The sequence below is a fragment of the Gobius niger genome (assembly GCF_951799975.1).
Source record: "Gobius niger genome assembly, chromosome: 17".
In the NCBI taxonomy this organism is placed as follows: Eukaryota; Metazoa; Chordata; class Actinopteri; order Gobiiformes; family Gobiidae; genus Gobius; species Gobius niger.
The window spans coordinates 7,138,760-7,161,086 of NC_136868.1; the positions used below are offsets into that span (position 1 = coordinate 7,138,760).

Here is a 22,327-nt window from a genome sequence, read left to right on the forward strand (position 1 = left end):
TGCGATTGCTCCTTTCACTCATATCTCCGCATCTCTGGATAACGGCAGCCTGAGTCAGCGCCGATATTGATTTGCGAGCTGTCATCCCGCGCCACTCCCTCATCCCTCGCACTACCCTGCCCTTCTCACCACTTTCCCAATACTTTTCTCATGATTCACGGCCCCAAAAATCGCTGTGTGGGGATTTTCTTTTTTTTTCTCACCCCCGTCCCCCCCAGTCACTGCAGTGTGAAAGGCGCTGCAGCAGCGTGCACAGACCTGCCGTCCCTGCTCCGCGCTGATGCTGCAGGGAGAACAGCGAGACGACGGTGATACATGCTTCGTCAGCGTGTAAATAAAGGGGGTTTCTATGGACGCGCTGTACAACATCGCCTGATTATCGCGGAGTGGATGTCGTTTTTAATAAAGTTTAACATCAAGTAACTTTGAGCTCAGGGTTGTTTGCTTAGTTTGGAAAGTTGCAGAGGATAAAGGGTTAGCTGGTGTTGTGTAATGTTTCGATAAAGGAAGGATTAATGCGGCTCGAGGTGGTGTATTGGAGAGAGCATTTGTTGTAATCCAGAGTATATTACATGCAGTATCCAGGAGTTTGTTTTGAGTTGCTCGTTTAGGCTTTTTCAGCAAGAATGCAGCGCTGGGTACTTTTTTTGGTTCAGGATTAGACCAGCCATGATAACAACATCTAAAGTTCGATATATTGAGCCAGTAACAATATTATTGAAGAAACTATGATGCCACAGAAACTAACTGTAAAGCTTAGAAAGGACTGTTAAAGCAATACTAAGTAACTTGTTAACCTTAATAAATCCTTTCCGTAGTCCCTCTGGGGGTAATACAAGTGTTAATGGATGATTTTGGGGTCTTTCATCTCCCCCTGGTGTCTCTGGCCAGAAAACCACACTTGCAACTTCGCTGCCACCGGGTAGGAATCACCAATACACACTAAGGCTGTATCCGAATGTCCACACTATTCCCTATATAGTGCACTATATAGTGGTCACGCCATTTTGTAGGGGTGTCCGAATGTCCAGAGAGAAAAAAGTAGTCCACTCAAAATTTCCCACAATGCATCTCGAAAAGTAGTGAGCATCGATGGTCACTAAACGGGTCAATATAGACCACAATGCATTGCGAGAGTTGGAGAAGAGCCTGACAGCGACAGGTCTTTGAACTGAACAACACGATTGAATGAAATCAGCTGTTTCAGTCGTGTGTTGCGTATTTCTCAAGAATCAATGACCCAAATATAAACGGGTACGGTGAAAAGATGCTAACGTTAGCTGCTAACCTTTAGCTGGAGCTGTTAAATGACCAACAGCTTCCTCTCGGATAGTCCAAGCCATTCATGTAAAATGTGAAATAATGCGCATCTGACTCGTATTTATCCACAAATATTCCACTGTCTCTGAGTTTGGTCTTTATCGCAGAAACACATTATTCCCGGATTTCAGCGAACTTTTAGCCGATGTAGTGACTCAATCTGCTGGCGCTTCAGACACCGACCTGACCTACTTTCCGCACAGTAAAGTAAAGTGAAGATTACTGCGCGGATTTCGAACTACTCCTTACAATATAGTTCCCCCTTTTATCCGCTTAGAAAATCCACATCGTTTAATTTTGTGTAATTATACTTTGTAGTGGAACACGTAACCATATTTAAATAGGGAAAACGTGGAAGAGCTTGGTAGCTTCTATCTTGACCTGTTTTGGAGCTATAGAGGAGAGAGGGAGAGGCTAAATGCTAACGCCGTCTGCGCTGTGTTTACGTGACTGAAGGCACGGGTGAAGATCAGACAGGTCCTAAAGAACTCGTCAAAGCTAAGGTAAGAACATATCTCAGTATGTAGAAAAGGGTGGCCTATTCCTTTAAGTAAAGAGGCCTAAAAAACAGTGCAAACATATGTCAAAATAGAATTAAATTGATTTAAAAGCAACATGTGGTGTTTCATGTGCCAAACAGCCTTTTTAATAATTACACACATTTAGCTGAAAAAGCACTAAACGCTGAAGATCATAAAGTAGGTGAAGTGAAAGCTGCGCACGCCTCAGGAAGCTGTCTGTCAAAGCCCTTTTCCTTTTGTCTCCTGAGGCTCTGCTGCAGGAGACTGACCCAGAAAAATACGTTAGCTAACAGGGCTATAAAATCAATGTTTTCACCGTCATTCACTCACACAGGTATTTTCTTTCAGTTGTCGTTTCTCAGTAAAAGTATGTGCAGCAAACTGTTTGGATGTTTGATATATGAACTTGAAGTTATCGAGACATATGAGCCAGACACAATAAATTCCCTGAAAGAAATGCTAATTAGGTGCTTTTGCAAACTTCCCTGAGGGGATTCCACAGTGAGACGGAGTTGGCATCGAGTAAAGATGAATTGTTCCTCCTAAAGGGGACGTATACAAATCACCTTCTTGACTGCCTTTGTTATCGCGGTTCCCTCTTCAAAAACATTGTACCTGGAGTTTGCTTTATTCCCGCTCGAGTCCTCGAGCGGGAGGACTCGAAACTGCGGTTTCTTCTCACCGCAGTTGTGCAGAGTCACAGGAAGCTCTTATCTGATGATCCGCGCTTGCAACTGAAAATCTAAATGGGGACTTCTGATTTCCGGTGAATGCGAGTTTCCTTCTGCAGAAAGGGCTGTGAGCTGCACGATGGGATGTCACAGCGTCAAGTGAATGTGATGGTGTGAGAAGAAGCTTTAGAATTTAAATGACCGTGAAGGGTAAAAAAAACTAGAAAACTCCTTGTTTTTATTAATCGAATAAATGAGCTAATCAGCTATTATAGACCCTTCAATTGTTTGTAAACATTCCGGGCTTAGCTGGAGGCGAGAAGCTAGATTCCTATGTATTTTCATATCCACAGACGGCATCGCATCATAGAAGGGGGCGTGGCTTCGCCGAGGGGGGAAATAGAATCTTTTGGGAAATACTTTTTAGCCATTTTCTGGTGGAATATGAACTTATTTACCACACATCAGTGTTAATTTCGTTGACTAAAATATTTAGTCTTAATTTTAGTCAAAGTGATATTTTTGACGACTAAAATTGGACTAAAACTAAATTAAAAGTTTTTCATGAGACTAAAACTATGACTAAAATGTCCAGATATTTTAGTCGACTAAAATAAGACTAAATAAAAATGAAAAGGAGAGACTTCTATTGACCGTCTGAATGAGCCTCAGATCATGTAAATCCTCTGCCAAAGAATCAGCTCTGAGCTTTGTTCATGTGGAGCAGCTCCATGAAGCAGAGGAACAAGATTAAATATGATTATAATGAATAATATCAATGCAAAGTCGACTAAATTAGTCTTAATTTTAGTCGACTAAAACTAGACTAAAATTCAGAAGATTTTTTCGCCTAAATCTCGACTAAAATTACATTACATTTTAGTCAAAAGACTAAGACTAAAATAAAATATGTTGTATGTCAAAATTAACACTGCCACACATAAATAAAGTCAAGTGTAAATCGGGCCCATATGTATATTTTCTCATAGCAGTTTGTTCAGTAGAAGTGAAAAAACGGCAGTCGTAGGTAGCGCTAGCTAGTTGTTAGCATTAGCACCATGCTAAAATGAAGCATCATGTTAGCATTCTCTGTTTTTTAATGTATTTATGGGCTGTTGAACCACTTTCCTCTTCTCCATGTCTTTGTATCTTTATTTAGTAGAAAACTACATTCATAATTCAGCGTTTGTTAAAGTCGTTTTTGAATAATTAGAGAAAGTTTAGATTTTTTTTCCCTTAACTGTCTTAAACATGACCATTATGGTTTTTGGGAATATCAGATAAACCTTATTTTATCGTCTCAAATGTCATTCCTCTTGTTCTTGCACCTTAAGCCACAACAGGACCACATTTTATAGTTGTAGTTTTACACTTATAATCGCTAGTTTTAGTTTAATTTTATTTCTCTTGGTCACTTCCTGTCTCCAGCTGATGTCACTGATGATTTAAGCAGTTAAAGGGTCTGTAATGTGAGGTAGGGATATTGTACATTGTGCCACAACCCAGTTACACAATGGAGATAATTTTTTTCACTCAAACTTGGCTGTAAATACTGCTAATGCGGCGCTAGCCCACAGTTAGCTATGCCCATTGTGCCTCCGACCCGGTGCAGGGAAGGTTGCAAGGGTGGTTTTCTGGCCAGAGACACCAGGGGGAGATGAAAGACCCCCCAATCATCCCATTTACACTTGTATTACCCCCAGAGGGACTACGGAAAGGCTTTATGAAGTTACTTAGTTCTTAAAGAGTAACAAAAACTTTTGAATGAAACATAATGTTTGTAAAATTCAGATCTTTGTTTTATCTTGATGTCCGAACTGGACAAAGGAGACAGCTGGACAGGACTCCTTGACACAGGATGAATCGAGGGTTAGTCGAATGAAAGACGACTGAATGTGGGAGATTGATTTTACAGATAGCGACAGTCGAAGCTTCACAGGGATATCTATAACAGTTCAACCCGAGGTCCGGCACTGAATGGTAGATTTGAGGTTTGCTTTCCCTTTATCAGGGCATACCATCTAAATTTTAAAACACTTTGACCAGAAATCTGTCTCATGTTTGTCAATTTTGCAACATAATATCAATGCACTTCCAGAATCAGCCACATATTATTGGTCTGTTTAAAGCCAGTCAAATGGTCGTGCAGCTATAAAACCTTTTCTAGTTCATTTACTCACAGAACAAGTGCGTCTGTGAACTTGGCCCGTCTGAATTCACAGCAAGACGTTGTTTTTCTGTTTATTTTGCTGCGTATCAAGTGCTTTGGCCAGACTGGTGATGTAAATGACAGAGATCCCTGTCTCTCTTTGGCTGATGGGGTTTGGAGGTGGTGTCTGTCTGGTCTCGGCACACACAGTATCTGCTCAGTGAAAGAGCACCCTGTCCCGTGACTGTCTGGGTACTGACCTGATGGAGAGTTATGGAGGAACACGATGTGACTGAACCGAGCCCAAAGCAGGTTTGAGGAGGGGGGCAGGAGGCAAGTGCACACTGCTAACTGCTTTTCCATTTGTGTTGATGTTTTGCACATAAATTAGTCCAGGTTTAGTTCTGGATTAAACCTGGTTTTGGATGTAATACCTTGTGTATGTGTGGGACAAGGCCTCGTGGAAGGCCCAGGACACGCTGGTGGGACTATGTCTCCGAGCTGGCCTGGTGTCGCCTCGGGGTCCCCCCAGAACAGCTGGAGGAGGTGTGTGTGGATCGGGAAGTTTGGGCATCTCTGCTGAGACTGCTGCCTCCGCGACCCGGCCCCGGATAAAGCAAAAGAAAATGGATGGATGGATGGACCTTGTGACCACATTAATCCTGATTGCAAGTCCCCTTTTTCGTGAGGAGCGACATATTAGAGCAGTGTTCCCAAAATGTGGGTTGCAAGATGTACATTTCTGACATTGAATTTGATGTATTTTTGATTGAAAACAGCATATTCTATTCCATATGTCATAATACAGTATCCAAACTAATATTTTTAAACCAGATTTTAAATGTGTTGCACCTTGAATAATTATATTACGTTTTCAGAAGGGGGTCCTGTGTTGGGGGTTGACTGATTTTGGGGGTCACAGTCTGAAAAGTTTGGGAACTACTACGTTGTTTTCAAAGGAAAAAGGAGGGGTCCTGTGAATGGAGAGGGGCTGAGGGGTTTAGGTTTATATTGTCTTTTAATTTCAATAGGTAATAATTAAGTTAAGAGTCTTGCATCCTGTAAGCATTTGATCAAAACTGAAAAAAAAAATATATATATACTCAAGATATAAGTCTGAAGAAGTTTTTTCTTACTTGTCCATTCATAATTTCTACACTATAATCGGTCTGTCCAGTTCCCGTCACTCACAGCTGCGGCGTGTGAGGCCGCTGCTCCACATCCATCAGTGAAAGTCCTGGTTTTGAAGTTCAAACCAGGCTGTGAGAGCAATGAATGGCTTCCTGACCGGCTCATTGAACCCATTTACCACGGGTCTTAACTGGGGGCGAGTGCCTGTTACTCACAGAGAGACGTGCACAGCTGGCACTGACGCAGACCCACACACCCTGGCTCCGGTCCAGGTTTAGGCCAGGTTTAGTCCAGACTTCAGGCCAGATCTGAGTCATTAAAGACCGAGGAACAGCAGCCTCTGATGACAGGACACATGGCGGCAGTTGGGAGAGGCCCACAGCAGCCATTTTGTCAATCTCTACGCTCGCTTGTGTTACCAATATGAAATCTTATCAAAATTAGATAACAATCCAGGTAGAGATGACTTTTCCAGAGGTGCAAGAGTCTTCCATAAAGGTAGACCCTTGCACCTAACCATAACATTTTCTCTGATAAACAAAGCCATTTCAAATTGCCATGTGGAAAACAAACTTCTTGTTGACGAGCGCTGTAGTGATCTGAAGCTGTTTCCCAGATATTATCCATGCTCTGTGTCTCCTGGGTGTTAAAACCTCTCCGCGTTGGTGGACTGTTGACCTGGAGGTGTTGGTGTTTTGCCACCTGAGCTCTGCAAAAACAATGACCTCATCTTTAAGTGTTCATTTGCGTTGCCCCCGCTCCCGCTCCACGACGGCGCACCAGCTATATCAGGTTTGCGCATTTTCCCACATGCTTCTATTACGTGCCAGCGCGGCCTTTGCACTTTGCTAACAAGCCACGGGAGGCCACGTAGAAGATCAGCCAACACCCGCTGACGGAGCCTGTCTTTGCTTTGTTTGGATGGGGAGAAAGTAAACATGGAAAACAAGGACGGTCCGGGCATGAGTTTGGCTCGAGAATAAACAAGACCCCCGTGGTATCTCCAATCAGCCAAACTTTCTTTAATCAGTTTACGAAAGGCAAACATCGCACACGGGCTTTGAATCAGGAGGAGGCCGTGGATGTGTTTTATCAGCTGGAGTTCATCGGTAAAGCACAAGCACATGGGGACCAAGCGCTGATCCTGAAAAGTCCATTTCAATCTTTTCAGGGCTGTCAAACTCATTTTGGGTCGTGGGCCGAAAACATTCTGCTCCCACGACGGGCCGGGGGGTCACATATGACATAAACAGGAAAATTGTGTTGAAAATGTTTTTCAATGAAGTCATAATAATGAGTTGTGATTTTAAAATAGGACTGTAACCCAATAAATAATAACAGCTTACACTTGTATTGTATTGTATGTTTAAAAGCCTGTGTCACAAGTTTCTCAAAGTGCACTGTAGTCATTATTCATGTGGTGTCATTGTCGCCACAGCTGTCCTGGGGCCGACTGACCATTTACCACATGGCTATAATGTGTTGTTTATGTCTTGATCTCTGCTGGACACTGGAATCCTCCCTCCTCACTCCCCCTTTTTTATTTTGGCTGCCACAGTGATTAGCCTCTCGTGCCTCACAGCTAGATGGTCCCGGGTTTGAGTCCCACCTGGACGGGGCCTTTCTGTGTGGAGTTTGTATGTTCTCCCAGTGTCTGCGAAAGGTTTCCTCCAGGTACTCCGGTTTCCCCTATCACTCAAAATAGCTACAATAGGTTCCCTACTGGGGCCAGGACTCCTCTGAAAAATGGATTCTTAATCTCAGTGGGACTTTCCTGGTTAAATAAAGGTAAAAAACAAAAACATCATCTCCTTTTGTTTGACACATTTAGGTGCTCCTAAAATCTGTAAAAACTTCAGCCGAGCACAAACAACTTTACAAAACACAAGTAAACAAAAGAACGCGGATAGACTAAGCACTTTGAATTGCTTTGTGTATTATTTGTACTCTACAAATAAACTTGCCTCACCTGCTTTGCCTAAGCTTGGTAAAGAGCAGGATCACTTCCCGTAATACATCCAACACAATCCCAATCTCTCTAAGAACTTGAAGCAATCATTAAAGAGTGGGTATTATGCTTTTTTCAATCACATGGCACCAGTCTATATCACACTACAATGATGAGGCAACCTTCTGTTGGTCTGTAAATGCAGTAAATTAGAATAACTGCCTTGTATAACATTGCTCTCTCAAAATGGCTGTAGCGAATGTCTTGAAATAGGCCTCTGTCTCTTTAAAAACCTCTGACCCTTTCCGACACGCCCCCTCCACACGCTGTCTGTGGCATCAGTGGGGAGGGGGTTCTGCTGAGGAGCAGTGGTTGGTTACTCGGCTGGTGACGAAAGCTCGGAGGCGTCTCCAGGAGGTGGGGGCGTTCCTAGGAGGACTCAGGCAAACCTATCCCTAAAATGGCCGCCATCAGAGTTTTTACAGATTACTCAAAAATACGTGAATGTGCCAAGGCAACACTTCAGGCATGTTTTTAATGAGGGAATGACATAATAACATGATGTAAAGCTCGAAAAAGTCGATTTTGCATAATACCCCCCCTTTAATTGTTCTCATATTGCCAATCTTTATGTCCATGTAACATGAAACCAAACAGCAGTGTCAACCCTTACAAAGTGTCCTGAACATTTAGCTCCAGTCACATAAGTTCAATCACTTCTTTCTTTTATAAGCTCACCCTTCCGGTTCATTTTTATCTTTCTCAGCATGCTGCCTCTCGGCCATATCGCTCTAAGATGCCAATCCACAGTTCCCTCCTCTCTCTTCAACCTTTTCCCCTCTCTTGTCGCCTGCTTCTGAACTTTGCACAGACTGATTATCTTCACCGTTGAGAGGAGAGGCTCCAGGTAGTGCCCCTGTTGCTCTCAGAAATGTAGTTTTTCTGCAGATAAGAGCGGTCGCAGGCGCTGGGCCCCGGCTGCCGCTGTGCATCCTCAGTGATCCCGAAACAGCCAAGATTCAGACAGACAACGCAGAGCTGCTCATCTGATAACACTGGCACTGCACCGTCCCGACCCCCACGGCAACACTGTAGACTTGGGGCCAAACAACTGCAGCAAACGCAGATGCAGGGGGCAACTTTAAGAGCAGTTTAAGTATTAATAAAAGTGCTAATAATTAATATACAGCAAACTGGCCAGTATGGCATTCATCACCTCACTTCCATCTTACACTTTGTTGGTTAGAAATGCATTACTGATCTAAAACAGCTGAAACAAAATATCTCCCAGCACCTCCCACCCCACTGATCTTGCTCCATAGTCCATGCGGCCCTTGTGGCTTAGCAAGAGATCGAGAAGTAAGAAACGGATACTTAGATACTTTTTGGGAACAGGAGGAGCCTTTTGTGAGCTGTCATACCAAGAACAGCCTCTGAGGAAGATTAAAAAATTACTCAAAATTGCGTGAGTGGGTCAAAACACAACCAAGTCTCTTTGTAATGAGAGAACCATACCATCGTGGCCTTTGCTCTGCCCAATCCCGTCAGACCTTGGAGGCTAAGCCGGGAAGGGCCTGGCAGGACTTGGATGGGAGACCGTTTGGTAACACCAGGAAGCCTAGCGAATGTAGTGAGTGAGTGAGTGGTTGGTGGTCGGAGGGGCCCATGGCGCAGACTGGTTGCCTCGCTTCCGTCAGTCTATCCCAGGGCAGCTGTGGCTACAATAGTAGTTTACCATCACCGAGTATGGAGTGAACGAATAGTGCAATGTAAAGCGTCTTTGAGTGTCCAGAACAGCGCTATATAAATCCAATGCATCATTATTATTATTATCCATCCATCCATTTTCTTCCACTTTTCCATTTCCGGGTCATGGGGCAGTCGTTGGAGTTGCCCAAATCACATTGCACCAGCCCCTTATGGCTCCTCCTGCAGGTGGTGGGTCCACAGAAGGACGGCCTCATGGTTCTCAGGCCTGTTGGTCTCTCATGAGGGGCTTCTGAAGCACTCTTTGTCTGACCCGTCACCTAGGACCTGTTTGCCCTGGGAGACCCTACCAGGGGCACGAAGCCCCCGACAACAGAGCCCCCAGGATCATTCGGGTGCTCAAACCCCTCCACCACGTTAAGCTGGCACTTCCAGGAGGGGATTATTATTATCTTTATTATTAAAACAACATTGCAACTTGGTAAAAAGCTTTAAAAGGCAGTGTAGCATAATATCCCCCATTTAAAGACTACGATGTTAAGAAAAGTTTATCCTGCTCACTTCTCAGCGTCCTTTAACTGCACACTCAAGTTGGCTCCTCATGCTCCTCGTGCCTTTCTTCTGTAGAGAGTGTGTAAGACAACAGAAACATCAAGGTTATATATTTGCACAGATCAAGGTGCTATAACTGGTCCGAGCTTAGCTACACCTTTAAAGAGTTCCCCTGAGAGACTTGGCGGCTGCTGGAAGGCTGTAGAGACCCCTCCCTGATTGATTAGCGGGACGTTGGCACTGTGGGCTTTGGGGTCCGGTGTCCATTACGGTCAGGGCCAGCGTTTACCAGCAGCTCGGGACGGGGGCTTGTCTGGACCGATCGTGTTTCCGAAATCAAACTCTCCTCTTGGGACAACAGCTGAGGCCGAGCATAAGCCAGGCCTGTCACCAAACATACCATTACTGCCGGTAGCATGTGTCAACAACAGGCTTCTGAAAACTGTGGACAATAGAGGTTTAACATGTGAGCACTACATCACACGCAACAACAATAAGAGGAGCAACTGCCTCCAATGGCAAAAGATCACGACTCTTCCAAAGGGTTTGACATTTCATAAGCAAGTAGAGGAATTCAGATCTCTCTTGCTGGCCATGGGATGGTTGTTATTTACTCTGTTGCATGACTGAGCATAACAAATTTTATTGAGTTTAGCGTGGACTTGATTAGGAAAGAAATCAACAAAACGTGGACTTAATATGAACCAGGAGGACTAACAAAAGAAGTGTACCAGGAGTAAGGTTTTAATCAGAACTAAAAGTGCATATGACAGGTTTTACTGCTTTTGAAATATGACTTATTTAGAAGGATGACATCAGTTGAAAGTTCATCAGTTGCATAATTATAATTTTGTTTTAGTGAAGCTGCAATTGCAATAAAGAAATGTTGGGTAGAAAAGTTCTTTTTAGTAGAATTTTTAAGCCACTGACAGGAAGTGACATAGAAGAAGGTAACTTTCCAGAGCAGTTTGACTCATTTCCCATTGAGGCAAGGCAACTTCATTTATACCGCGCATTTCGTACACAAGGCAACTCAGTGTGCCTAATTGACTTAACATGGTTGGCACGGCAACTGTTTAAAATGGTTTACCTTCTTCTATGTCACTTCCTGTCAGTGACCAATAAGGAGGTGAAACTATAAACATCACAAAAATTGGTCAAACTAAAGAACAATCTTTCGCAAAATTTTAAATATAGTTGTGTTAACTATGTTTAAGCAAAAAATTTGCCTAATGTGTCATATGTACTTTAAAGCTGCACTAAAGAACTTGTTTAAAGAGGGGGTATTATTCTTCATTCTTCAATCACATAGCACCAGTCTATACCACACTACAATGATGACCAAACCTTCTGTTGGTCTGTAAATGCAGTAAATTAGAAAAACTGCCTTGTATGAAATTGCTCTCTCAAAATGGCTGTAGTGAATGTCTTGAAATAGGCCTCTGTCTCTTTAAGAACCTCTGACCCTTTCCGACACGCCCCCTCCACACGCTGTCTGTGGCATCAGTGGGGAGGGGGTTCTGCTGAGGAGCAGTGGTTGGTTACTCGGCTGGTGACGAAAGCTCGGAGGCGTCTCCAGGAGGTGGGGGCGTTCCTAGGAGGACTCAGGCAAACCTATCCCTAAAATGGCTGCCATCAGAGTTTTTACAGATTACTCAAAAATATGTGAATGTGCCAAGGCAACACTTCAGGCATGTTTTTAATGAGGGAATGGCATAATAACATGATGTAAAGCTTGAAAAAGTTGATTTTGCATAATACCCCCCCTTTAAACAAAGTCCAAACCAAGACTAAATCCAAATCAATCGTGGACAATTCGTATAATACACAAATCATGGTCTAAATCAGTGTTTTTCAACCACTGTGCCGCGGTCAGGTGTGCTGTGGGAAATTATCCAATTTCACCTAGTTGGTCTAAGAAATTAGTTGTTATCCACAAATAATGTGCCGTTGTGTCTGTGCTGTGTAGTTATTGGCAGAGTAACCATGTAATACTCTTCCATTTCAGTCAGTGGCTAATTTCCTTGAGAGAATTTTTAAAAAGTAATTAGTTATAGTTACTCACTACTTGTTCCAAAAAGTAACTGAGTTAGTAACTGAATTAGCGTTAAAGAAGAAGAAAAAACACGCACATCCAGTCTGAATAGTGTGCAGGACCAAAGTGGACTATAAAACTGAAAAAGAAAAAAGTCCGCACAACTAAGTAGCTCCCAGAAAAGTTATTTAATGACTTACACCGTGTAACGTTTCGGGCCTGAGCCCTTCCTCAGACATTAGTAACTGAATTACTCTATAATAAAAGTAACTCGTTACCAGGGAAAGTAACTATTTGTGTTGCTATATGTCAAAGAATTTTGTTTTTTTGTTGTTGCTGTTTTCACAAGTCAATTGAAATGGTTAGAACAGACAGGTGTTCAAAGATGTTCAAAGATGTTCATAGTAACTGAATGAACTGAATGGGGGGTGAGTGGGGGAGGCCCCTGTGACTGAGTGGTATTGTATTTGCGCCGCTGTTTTATTAATGTAGGAATATGGCCGTATTCAAAGAGAATGGGGAGGAACAAGAGTAACATGTCCCAACGATCAGGGCAGACTTTACGCACAAGCATGATGTCTCTCCGTGAAACAATCGACAGCAAATATAAGTTTACATGCCCCAGAAGGTTAGTGGCCTTGCACTGTTCTATGGAGCGGAGAGCGGGGAGAGAGGAAGAAGAAAGGCGCTGAGAGAGTGAGGGAGAAAGACGTGTCTCCACCGCGTCCACTGCGTCTTTGGGTTAAAAATAAGTTCCAACACTACTGATCAATGATCACTAACTTGATTCTCCCCTGCGGCTGCACCGCGCTGTGGGGATGACAAGCCGCGGGTCGGGGACACAAGTAGTTTATGGAGCAGAGAGCGCGATGCAGTACTCTGCACGGACAGTCAGATGTGCGTGTTCTGCTCCGTCAGACTCCGCCCACCCTCTCCACTGCTCTCCCCATGCTGACACCGCGGCGCTTCATTCAGCCCAATTGTAACGTGCCACTTTGTTTACCCAGTAACGATAACGGCGTTGTAACGACGAGGAGAGTAATGAATTAGATTACTCCGTTACTGAAAAAATAACGCCGTTACCTAACGCCGTTCTTTTAAACGGCGTTATTCCAAACACTGAGAATTAGTGATGCATGGATGCGACAGGGAGACTATACAGTGTTCACACTCTGAGGGAAAGGACTTTATATTGTGAATATAGGCAGCAGAGTTTCATTTTGTTACATTCTCTGCTGGTGGTGGTGCCTCGCGATTTTTTTTCATTAAAAAAATGTGCCTTGGCTTGAAATAGGTTGAAAAACACTGGTCTAAGTCACGTTCAATGGAAGTTTTGGCTGAAATTATAATCTAATCTTGACAGTTGTGTCCAATTTGATTCGGAATAGAAAATATACCTAAATTCCTCTTTGACTGAATCTTTGCACACTGAATATGCACCGATATTGCTGTTTGTGGCATTAAAAATCACTAAATTGACTTACTGCTGCCCATTTAAACTGCTGTCTTGTTCTTTAGGAGGCAGGCAGATTTAACCAATACATTCATTCCACTGTGAACTCTCAGAGGCAGCAGATTGTGATTTTGCTCTATGAAAATCGTGATTCAGTTTTTTAAATCTTTGCCATATTGCCTGTATTTCTCGCTTTGGGCCAACTGAGCAAATCCAGCTGAGCGTGTCAGACTTGGGAGTGATTTGTTTGTGCTCTTTGAATTCCATGTGGTTACAATTTCATGACCTTTTTGGGCCGAAGAAACTACATAGTCTCAGAAGTGCTTTAGTCATTGTAATGTGATCTTACTGGTCAAAACACCAAGCGCACAGTCAGTCGGAATATCTCATCGGGGAGTTGGGAGTTTCCTCTATTGACAGAGCAAATGAAATGCCTGTTGATTTTTGGTGATTCCCAGTGAAAGCCACAACATCCTTTAATTAGGTAGAAAGTCTGAACACAAAGCGCCTCCCAGGAAACAATCCCCGACTTCAGAAAAGCACAAGAACACACCTTATTCCTTGATTATATTGTAGCCTCGATATGAATGGTAAACGATGGGATAAGGATGAACAATTTAACTGTCTGGTGAGATGTGTGGTCTCGATAAAGTCAACTCACTTTCGCTACAAGTCTATGCAAGTTTATTAAAGCACATTTCATCTTTGCCACAGTAATCCTCAGTGTTGGTTGGGGCTTGATGAGAACATATCACGTGTCAGGCAAAATAGACTTATTGAGGTTTTAACTACTGTATGTTCCCTCGTCAAAAACACGCTTGCAATTGTATTTTGTTTTCACTGATTTGAGTAACTCCTAGTGGAACCACCCGAGAGATCCTAGGAGCTCTGTTGTCGGAGGCTTCGTGCCCCTGGTCGGGTCTCCCAGGGCAAACAGGTCCTAGGTGACGGGTCAGACAAAGAGGCCCCTTATGAGAGACCAACAGGCCCGGTTAGAACCATGAGGCCGTCCTTCTGTGGACCCACCACCTGCAGGAGGAGCCATAAGGGGCTGGTGCAATGTGATTTGGGCAGCTCCAACTGCTGCCCCCACGACCCGGAAACGAAAAAGTGGAACTAAATGGATGGATGATTTGAGGAATACTTTGGTTGTTTCTTTTTTTCCTGCTGAGGGATTCCCATTTGTATTTCCAGGTAGAAGTAGAAGGTAGAAGAAGAATTTGCCTGATGAAGGTCTCAGGACCGAAATGTTGACCTAATCCTAATAAACTATTTTTGCACGATTGGCAGAGTGCGGGAAGTATCAAGAATGTCCCGGGTTCGATTCCCGGACCGTGTGGGCCTTTCCGTTTGGAGTTTGCCTGTTTCTCTCTCTGTGTCTGGATCAGTTTCCTCCGAATACTGTGGTTTGCCCCATCCAGTGTTAATTTCGTCAACTAAAATATGTCTTAATTTTAGTCAAAGTGATATTTTTGGTGACTAAAATTGGACTAAAACTAAATTAAAAGTAAACTAAAACTATGACTAAAATGTCCAGATATTTTAGTCGACTAAAATAAGACTAAATAAAAATTAAAAGGAGAGACTAAAATCATCCAAACTTCTATTGACCGTCTGAAAGAGCCTCATATCATGTTAATTCACAGCCAAATGAACAGTTCTGAACAACTGGAAGCAGCTCCATGAAGTCGAGGACCTTGATTAAATATGATTATAATGAATATTATAAATGCAATTGACATGCAATTTTAGTTGACTAAAACTAGACGTTTTAAAAAGTTTTTTGACTAAATCTCAACTAAAATTAAGCTACATTTTAATCAAAAGACTAAAACTAAAATAAAATGTGTTGTCAAAATTAACACTGCCCCCATCAACCAAAAACATGCACAATAGGTTAATCCTCCAGCCAGGTGATTCTGACCATCAGCCTGGGACCACATCCCCGGGCATCGAAGGATGGGTCAAAACAACCCAGTCCAGTTGATGGCTTTGGACACTTCTAATATAATGATGAACGCCTGGACGACTGAGATTCTACACAATCATATTCCCTTTTCGTATAGTTTGCTAGCTTGCCGATATTTATAATCATATGTTACTTAACACTGATATACAGTATTATTGTAGATAATTCACAAAGTTGATGCAGGTTCCGTAGCCAACAATGAAACGTAAACCCACACACCTCCTTAATTTTGACTAATACCATATTTAATTCTTTTTTTCCCCTCAGATACATCTTTAAACAAACAAACTCAGATTTTTCTACATATTCTGTCAAAGCCTTCAAGTTCCTCTGCCTCCTTCTTTTTACCCTTTTCCTGTTTATTTTGCTTAGCCCTGACCACTCCATCCCCTCCTCACCCTGACTCGTGTGTGTCTGTTGTGCTGCGTTCAGGTGACTCACGCCTTTTGGAAATGTCTTTGTCTGGCTTTGACATTCCTCACTCTCTCTCTCCCCCTGCTCCTCCCCTCTTTTCCTGTTTCTATCCAAAATCTCTATCCAGGTATGATCTTAACTAGGCCCTTGTTATTCTGTGAAGGCACACACAAGTTTCCATAGTGGATTTCACATGTGTTTGTTTCCCCACATCTTTCCCGATCGGGCCCGCTGACTTTGTAATGCTTTTTGTGCTGCTCGACTTCTCCAAATACTTGTCTCCTTAAGGGTAAACATCTGAAAATGATAAATAATTCGATTCCGATCAGACGTGACCTGAAGTTCTTTGCGTTATTTTCTTGTTTAAGAGCCAAATGTAGCATCACAGTGACAAGTCTTTGAAGGAAAGGTGGATGTGAGCAGATAAAAATCACGCTTCGCTGCAACCTGCGTGGAAAAATAGCAGGTCCAGGAGCCAGTTTTTTTTTTTTTTACAGTAAGTGGAGGCGAGACTGGTGTTGTTTGTAATGTGAGCAAAGATGATAAGTTTGGTTGATTCTGACTCAGACACTGCTGTTTAGAGAAGAACAAGAGATTAGTTGGTCGGCTGTCGTCTCTGCGGGAAACTATTATGTACAATATATCAGACTTTTTTGACAAGCAATGTGCTAAGATACAGACGGCATCTCTGGCGCCCATATATGGTCATGTTTGAAGCAGTTGAGGGGGAAAACAAAGAGGAGAAAAATCAAAACTTACTATAATCACCCCACAATGACTTCAATAAATGCTGAATTATCAATATAGTTTTCTACTAAATAAAGATACAAAGATATGGAGAGGAGCAAAGTGGTTCAACAGCCCATAAATACATAAATAACGGAGAATGCTAACATGATACTTTGTGTTAGCATCATGCTACATGCTAACGCTAGCTATGACTTCCGCTTTTTCGCTTCTACTGAACAATCTGCTGTGAAAAAACATTGATATTGACCCGATGTAGACTTGACTTTATTTGTGTGTGTGATAAATAAGTTTATACTCACATGAAAAATTGTGATTCCCAAAACATACTTCCTTCCCCCTCGGCGAGGCCACGCCCCCTTGTTTGACATGATGTCATCTGTATCTATATCCACAATTGAAGAGCTATAAAATCTGATTTGAAAGGTAGATGTGAATCCTTGTAGAATGAATATCACAAGGATTCCCCTGGCGTAAACACATTAAGCTGAGAATACAAATACATGAGACCAGAGGTGGGCAATATATTGTCTGTTGGATATGCACATTTACTATATATCGAGTTTTTGTCCCATGCCAAGAAATGTGACACTAGACAAATTAGAAGGAAAAAAATTGGGAAAATAGGGGAAAATTGAGAAACAATTTCCTCCCCTACATGTTCCAGCCATGTCCTAATGTGTAGAATGAGCCCAGACCTGTTCATCACAACTCCCTCTAAAATCCTGCCCTGTCACTCAAAAAGTTGTTACTTCGGGGCTGAAGTGCCGTCATGCACGAGCTTAATATAGAAGCTGCAGTTACACAATGGCCTGAGGTGGCAGTAGTGAGTATAAAATTACCAACTTGCATCCAGCCCCTTTAAGGACGGTTATCTTTTTGAGCGACAAAGCCATGCTAATTAAGATGTTAGCAACACTTTCTGCATATTTCTGATGGTTTGCAAAAATATCGCTTCGCCCTAAAAACATTGACATATTAATTTTTTGTCAGTGTTGCTCCGTCCGACATGAGACACAGGAAGTTCTCATCAAAGACACACAGGACATTGACACACTGGCCTAGTCTTACGAGGGGTCCAAAACATGGTCATCCAGCAAGCAAAGAGTTTGTTTGTGCGGCAGTCTACGGCTAACAGACTGTGGAAATGCCAGTCTGAGAGGCCAAGGCGTAGAGATGCTAACAGCGACACGCCACTTTAGTATATTTTTTTCTTACAGTAACAAAGAGCTCTGTGTGAAAGTGGAGATTAAGAGGCCCGAGTATCAAGAGTGGAGCGAGTGCCTTTTAGGGAATACGCAGCAGCCACGGCGTCTCTGTAGTTTTATCAGCGAAGCCTGGGGTAAACAAACCCTTGATAACTGCCGACTGGAGCTGTACAGGGTTTAACATCGACGATATTTAATAAACTGCGGCTGATTTGACCATATTGATGTAACGATCACGATTGTAACACTAAATAATTCACAAAATCATTTCAGATGTGTGCCTCATTTAGTTTTCTATTAGTGTGCAGGGACGGACTGGCCATATGTCCATTCTGGAAGAGCACAGAAGGGCCACTGGCTCTAGGGCCGCCTTAACCTCTTTACTCCCGCCTGAACCGAGAGCATTTTCTCCAGTTCAGCTTTACCCAAATCCTGTAGGCCAGTGTAACGCCTCATTTGAAAGCTAAGACCTACAAAACTAAATTGATCTTTTTCCTCACATCATCAGATTTTTTTTGATCACTTTTTTTGTTGGGCAGTCATCTCACTTTTGTCAAATTTTCGTGACTTTTACGTGACTTTTTCGTCACATTTTTCGATTTTTTTTGTCAATTTTTTGTCACTTTTTTATAAAATTTTTGTCCATTTTTGTCATTTTTTTGTACATTTTTTGTAAATGTTTTCTCACTTTTTTGTCCATTTTTTCTAATTTTTTTGTCAAATTTTATCACTTTTTTGTCAAATTTTTGTCCATTTTTGTCATTTTTTTGTCCATTTTTTGTAAATGTTTTGTCACTTTTTCATCCATTTTTTTTCACTTTTTTGTCAAATTTTTGTCCATTTTTGTCATTTTTTTGTACATTTCTTGTAAATGTTTTGTCACTTTTTTGTCAATTTCTTCTCACTTTTTTCACATTTTCATCCTTGTTTTCGTCTCAGTTTTGTTGCTATTTTCTCACCTTTTTTCCAGAAGCTTTTGGATCGGGGTAAAGCTGGAGAAAATGTGCTCGGTTCAGGTGGGAGTTAAGGCGTTAACCGAGCTTTACCCAAATCTAAAAGCTAAAAGAAAAGCATCAAAATAGCGACAACGAAGAGGATGAAAAGAAAACAAAAATGTGCCGGAAAAAGCAACACAAAAAGTGACGAAAAATGTGATGAAGTCAACAAAAACACGACAACAAAGCAACGAAAGGGCCACAAAAACGTGACGAAAACATAACAAAAAATGATAGAAAAAATGTGACAAAAACACAATAAAAAAGTGACAAAAGCACAACAAAAAGCCACAAAAAAGTAATGAAAAAACAACAAAAATATGATAAAAAATGTGGCGACTTGACAAAAAGTTAGAATCACTCTCGTAGGTATTGCATTGTTGCTCTCCAGTCGAGAAGCTTTTAGATTTGGGTAAAGCCGAGCTGGAGAAAATACGCTCCGTTAAGGCACATTTACATTAATTTGGGCCAGGTTGGTCAGAGTCCAGGGCTGTTTTTCAGTCCCAGTCCGCCCCTCTTAGTGTGCTCCATTTTTGCACATTCACACAGAGATTAGGCTCTTACACCTGAAGCTACATGTTCTGTTAAGGCTTAAGTGTCGTGCTCAGGGACACAACTACAGTACACGCTTGTCACACTCTTTGTCTGTCAGGTTGATGTGTCAAACTATTCCTTTTTTTTTCTTTTCAACAATACTTTGTAGTGAGGAGGCGTCTTACACTTTACCCAAAGGCAGTGAAACTTCTTGTGTGCATCAAAGGAGGTTTGGCCGTTTCACAGAGGCAGAAGAGCGAGTGTGAAGTGTCAGCGAAAGACTGGAGTTTCACACCCTATAGTGCAGTCACACGTTCGCTCTTTTGACATGATCTGAACTAACCCACAAGCACAAGCAGTGGGTTTAGTAATGACATACTACTAACCCATTTAATGCATCACAACACATGCAATTATGTGACATTTGTTGGGGTTTCTTTACATTTCTATTCTATTTTTGTCATACAAAACTGCACATTTACATGTCTATTTCTATAAAAGAGCAAAGGTGTGCTGGGTAATCGGGAGAGTCAGGACGTTTCCCGGTGGGCCTCGGCGCTTTTGGCCTGCCAGAAAAAACTCACACTCTCACAGTCGTACTATTACAGGCCCAAGGCTGTAACTGGGCTGCAGTTTTAGACATAAATAAAGCTACTCGTTTTTTGTCATGTAAATGCCATTGGACGCTGAAGTGACTCAGGGGTGTTGAGAGCGAGTTAGTGTAAGTTGGTGCCGTCCAGTGGAGATAACACAGAAGTGTCTGCGAGTAAATAAGTGGACAGAAAATAGGCAGGTGGGGCAATAAAGAAAGTAGTGACTAGGGCTACTCGATTATTGAAAAAATAATAATCACGATTATTTTAGTTATAATTGAAATCACGATTACGTAAACGTTATTTGCTGCCCTTAAAAAAAGTCTTTATTTTATTTATATATTTATTAATAAAAAAAACGATGCTGAATAATTTCTGTTTTCTGAACAGTCATAAAAAAGTACAAATGATTTCAAGTTTGCCTCGATAAAGGAGAGGTCTCTGTTTCACACCTGCCCCCTGCTGGCCAGCCCTCACACCTGCGCAAGTAAAATGAGCAGCGCAGCCTGATGACATCATCACACAGCGCCGTTTGTTTTTATGTCAGGCAAAAGCATGAGCCATGGCACGTGAAATGCGAAGGGAAAATAATCCGAGCATGAAACAACGCAAGTTATAATAAAATAAAATTTAGATTATGCTAGTGTTGTAATCATTTAGTGTAATAATCAAAATTGTAGTCGAATTTCGATCAATTGCACAGCCCTAGTAGTGACCAATGTAAAAGTGTACAAATTATATATTTGTCATTTGCATAACTCAAAGCTGACTGTGGAGATGTGTCAGGCCCGATCCTACACGCGCTATGAGGTGAGCTACACGTCTGGAGTGTGTGGGCTGGTTTGAATAATAAAACTCTCGGGCCGATATGATGCCCCAGCATGCCCTTGTTTTAGGTGAGATGGATCAAAACATGCTTTGAAATCCTCAGAGAGACAGAATATGTTTGGGGTTGAAACTATCCTTCTGATTGGCTGAAGACAGAGCCAGTGATTAGAAAAGATCCTGCTGTGTTGGGAGAGTGGAATGAAACAAAAATTGACAAATAAAATGATTTAAACCATTCTTCTTCATCAGGTTTAAGATATTGCTTACGCTGACATGTTTTCTTTTTTTGGATGTTTAGAGTTGATCCATGGACACAGATTGTCACATATAAATGACCTCTAAAACATGTACAGTTGTTTCCAGGGCAAGATCTTTTATCGCAGTGAAACTTTAAAACCTGACTTTGTGACATTCATGTCCTCACAGTATAAAATGAAAACACAAATGATGCTTTTTTTGTAACCTGATCTCATATTATTGTTTGATTGTTCCCAGGTGGATCTCCACCTGAAGCCGCTCCAGTCCCTGCTGCGTCATCACAAGGCCCTGGTGTTGGTGCTGAACTCTCCTCAGCCGCTCACATGGAGGATCCGTGCAGAAAACCTGGCCCCCGGCGTCGCACGCACCTTTCATGTGAGTCCAGATCCCGCTTCCTAAAACCATCATTTCCTCAGCCCAAACCGTATCCCTGCTTCAGCCCCCTTCAGCGCTCGGGCGAATATTAAAGTGGCAGTCATTTGTTTCCCATGGTACTATTGTCACATCATCATAATGCAGTGTTTTCAGAGGTTGGAAAGTTGGGCTCCAGTGTTGACTTCTGGTGCTAAAGCTGTTTAGTTTAGTTTATTAGTTTATTTGAGCAGCAAAAAAACAAACAAAAGAAAGATAACAAACAATGGATGTTATCACGGGAAAAGGAGTTCTTTTGCACACTCAAAAGGAGTAGGTTGAATTTCACAGAGATTATGACTTAGTAATTAAAGTGAGGCTTTTCATAGTTTAAGAATGCTTTTCTGATACAAACATTATGGCGCAGGTTCTTCACTGGTTTGGCGCTGCGACCCATAATCACCCTGGGATGACAATCCGTGACCCAAATACGACTTAAACTTATGAAATATAACGTGAAATATTGTCTTTCCCTAAAAAGTTGTTGTTCAATAAGCATTAACTAAGCCAAAAAAGCTGAAATTATGATACGAACAACCCGATAACAGTAATTTTAAGTAAGTGCTTTGTTTTTCATTGTTCAATTGTAGAATGAAAGTGCGTTCAGGTGTTGGGTTAGTCATTAGGTGCCGCCATTAGGTGCCAACCTGAGCAGCATTTGTTTGGAGGTCGGGGAAACCGGAGGAACCCTGGCTGTCTTCAGTCTCCTCTAAAACAGTGCATCGCCTCCTGGGTTTGTCCCTGTTTCAGAGCGTGGTGTCCTGCACTGATCAGCTCCTCCTCCTTCCCCCTGCGCTGCTCACTCTGCTCTACAACAGTTTTTCACCATTCGCTCCTCGTTTGTCCGTGTTTTGTCCCTTTAACAAACTCAAGTAGTGATTCT

General features: G+C 42.2%; 1 protein-coding gene across 1 annotated transcript in view; it reads left to right on the plus strand.

Annotated features, from left to right (window-relative positions):
- tgfbr3 (transforming growth factor, beta receptor III) overlaps positions 1 to 22,327 on the plus strand; it is a 124,015-nt gene that overhangs the window by 39,396 nt on the left and 62,292 nt on the right. Inside the window, exon 3 of the mRNA XM_079575449.1 lies at positions 21,271 to 21,408. Coding sequence (XP_079431575.1) covers positions 21,271 to 21,408 — 138 coding nt within the window. The remainder of the gene's footprint in view (positions 1 to 21,270; positions 21,409 to 22,327) is intronic.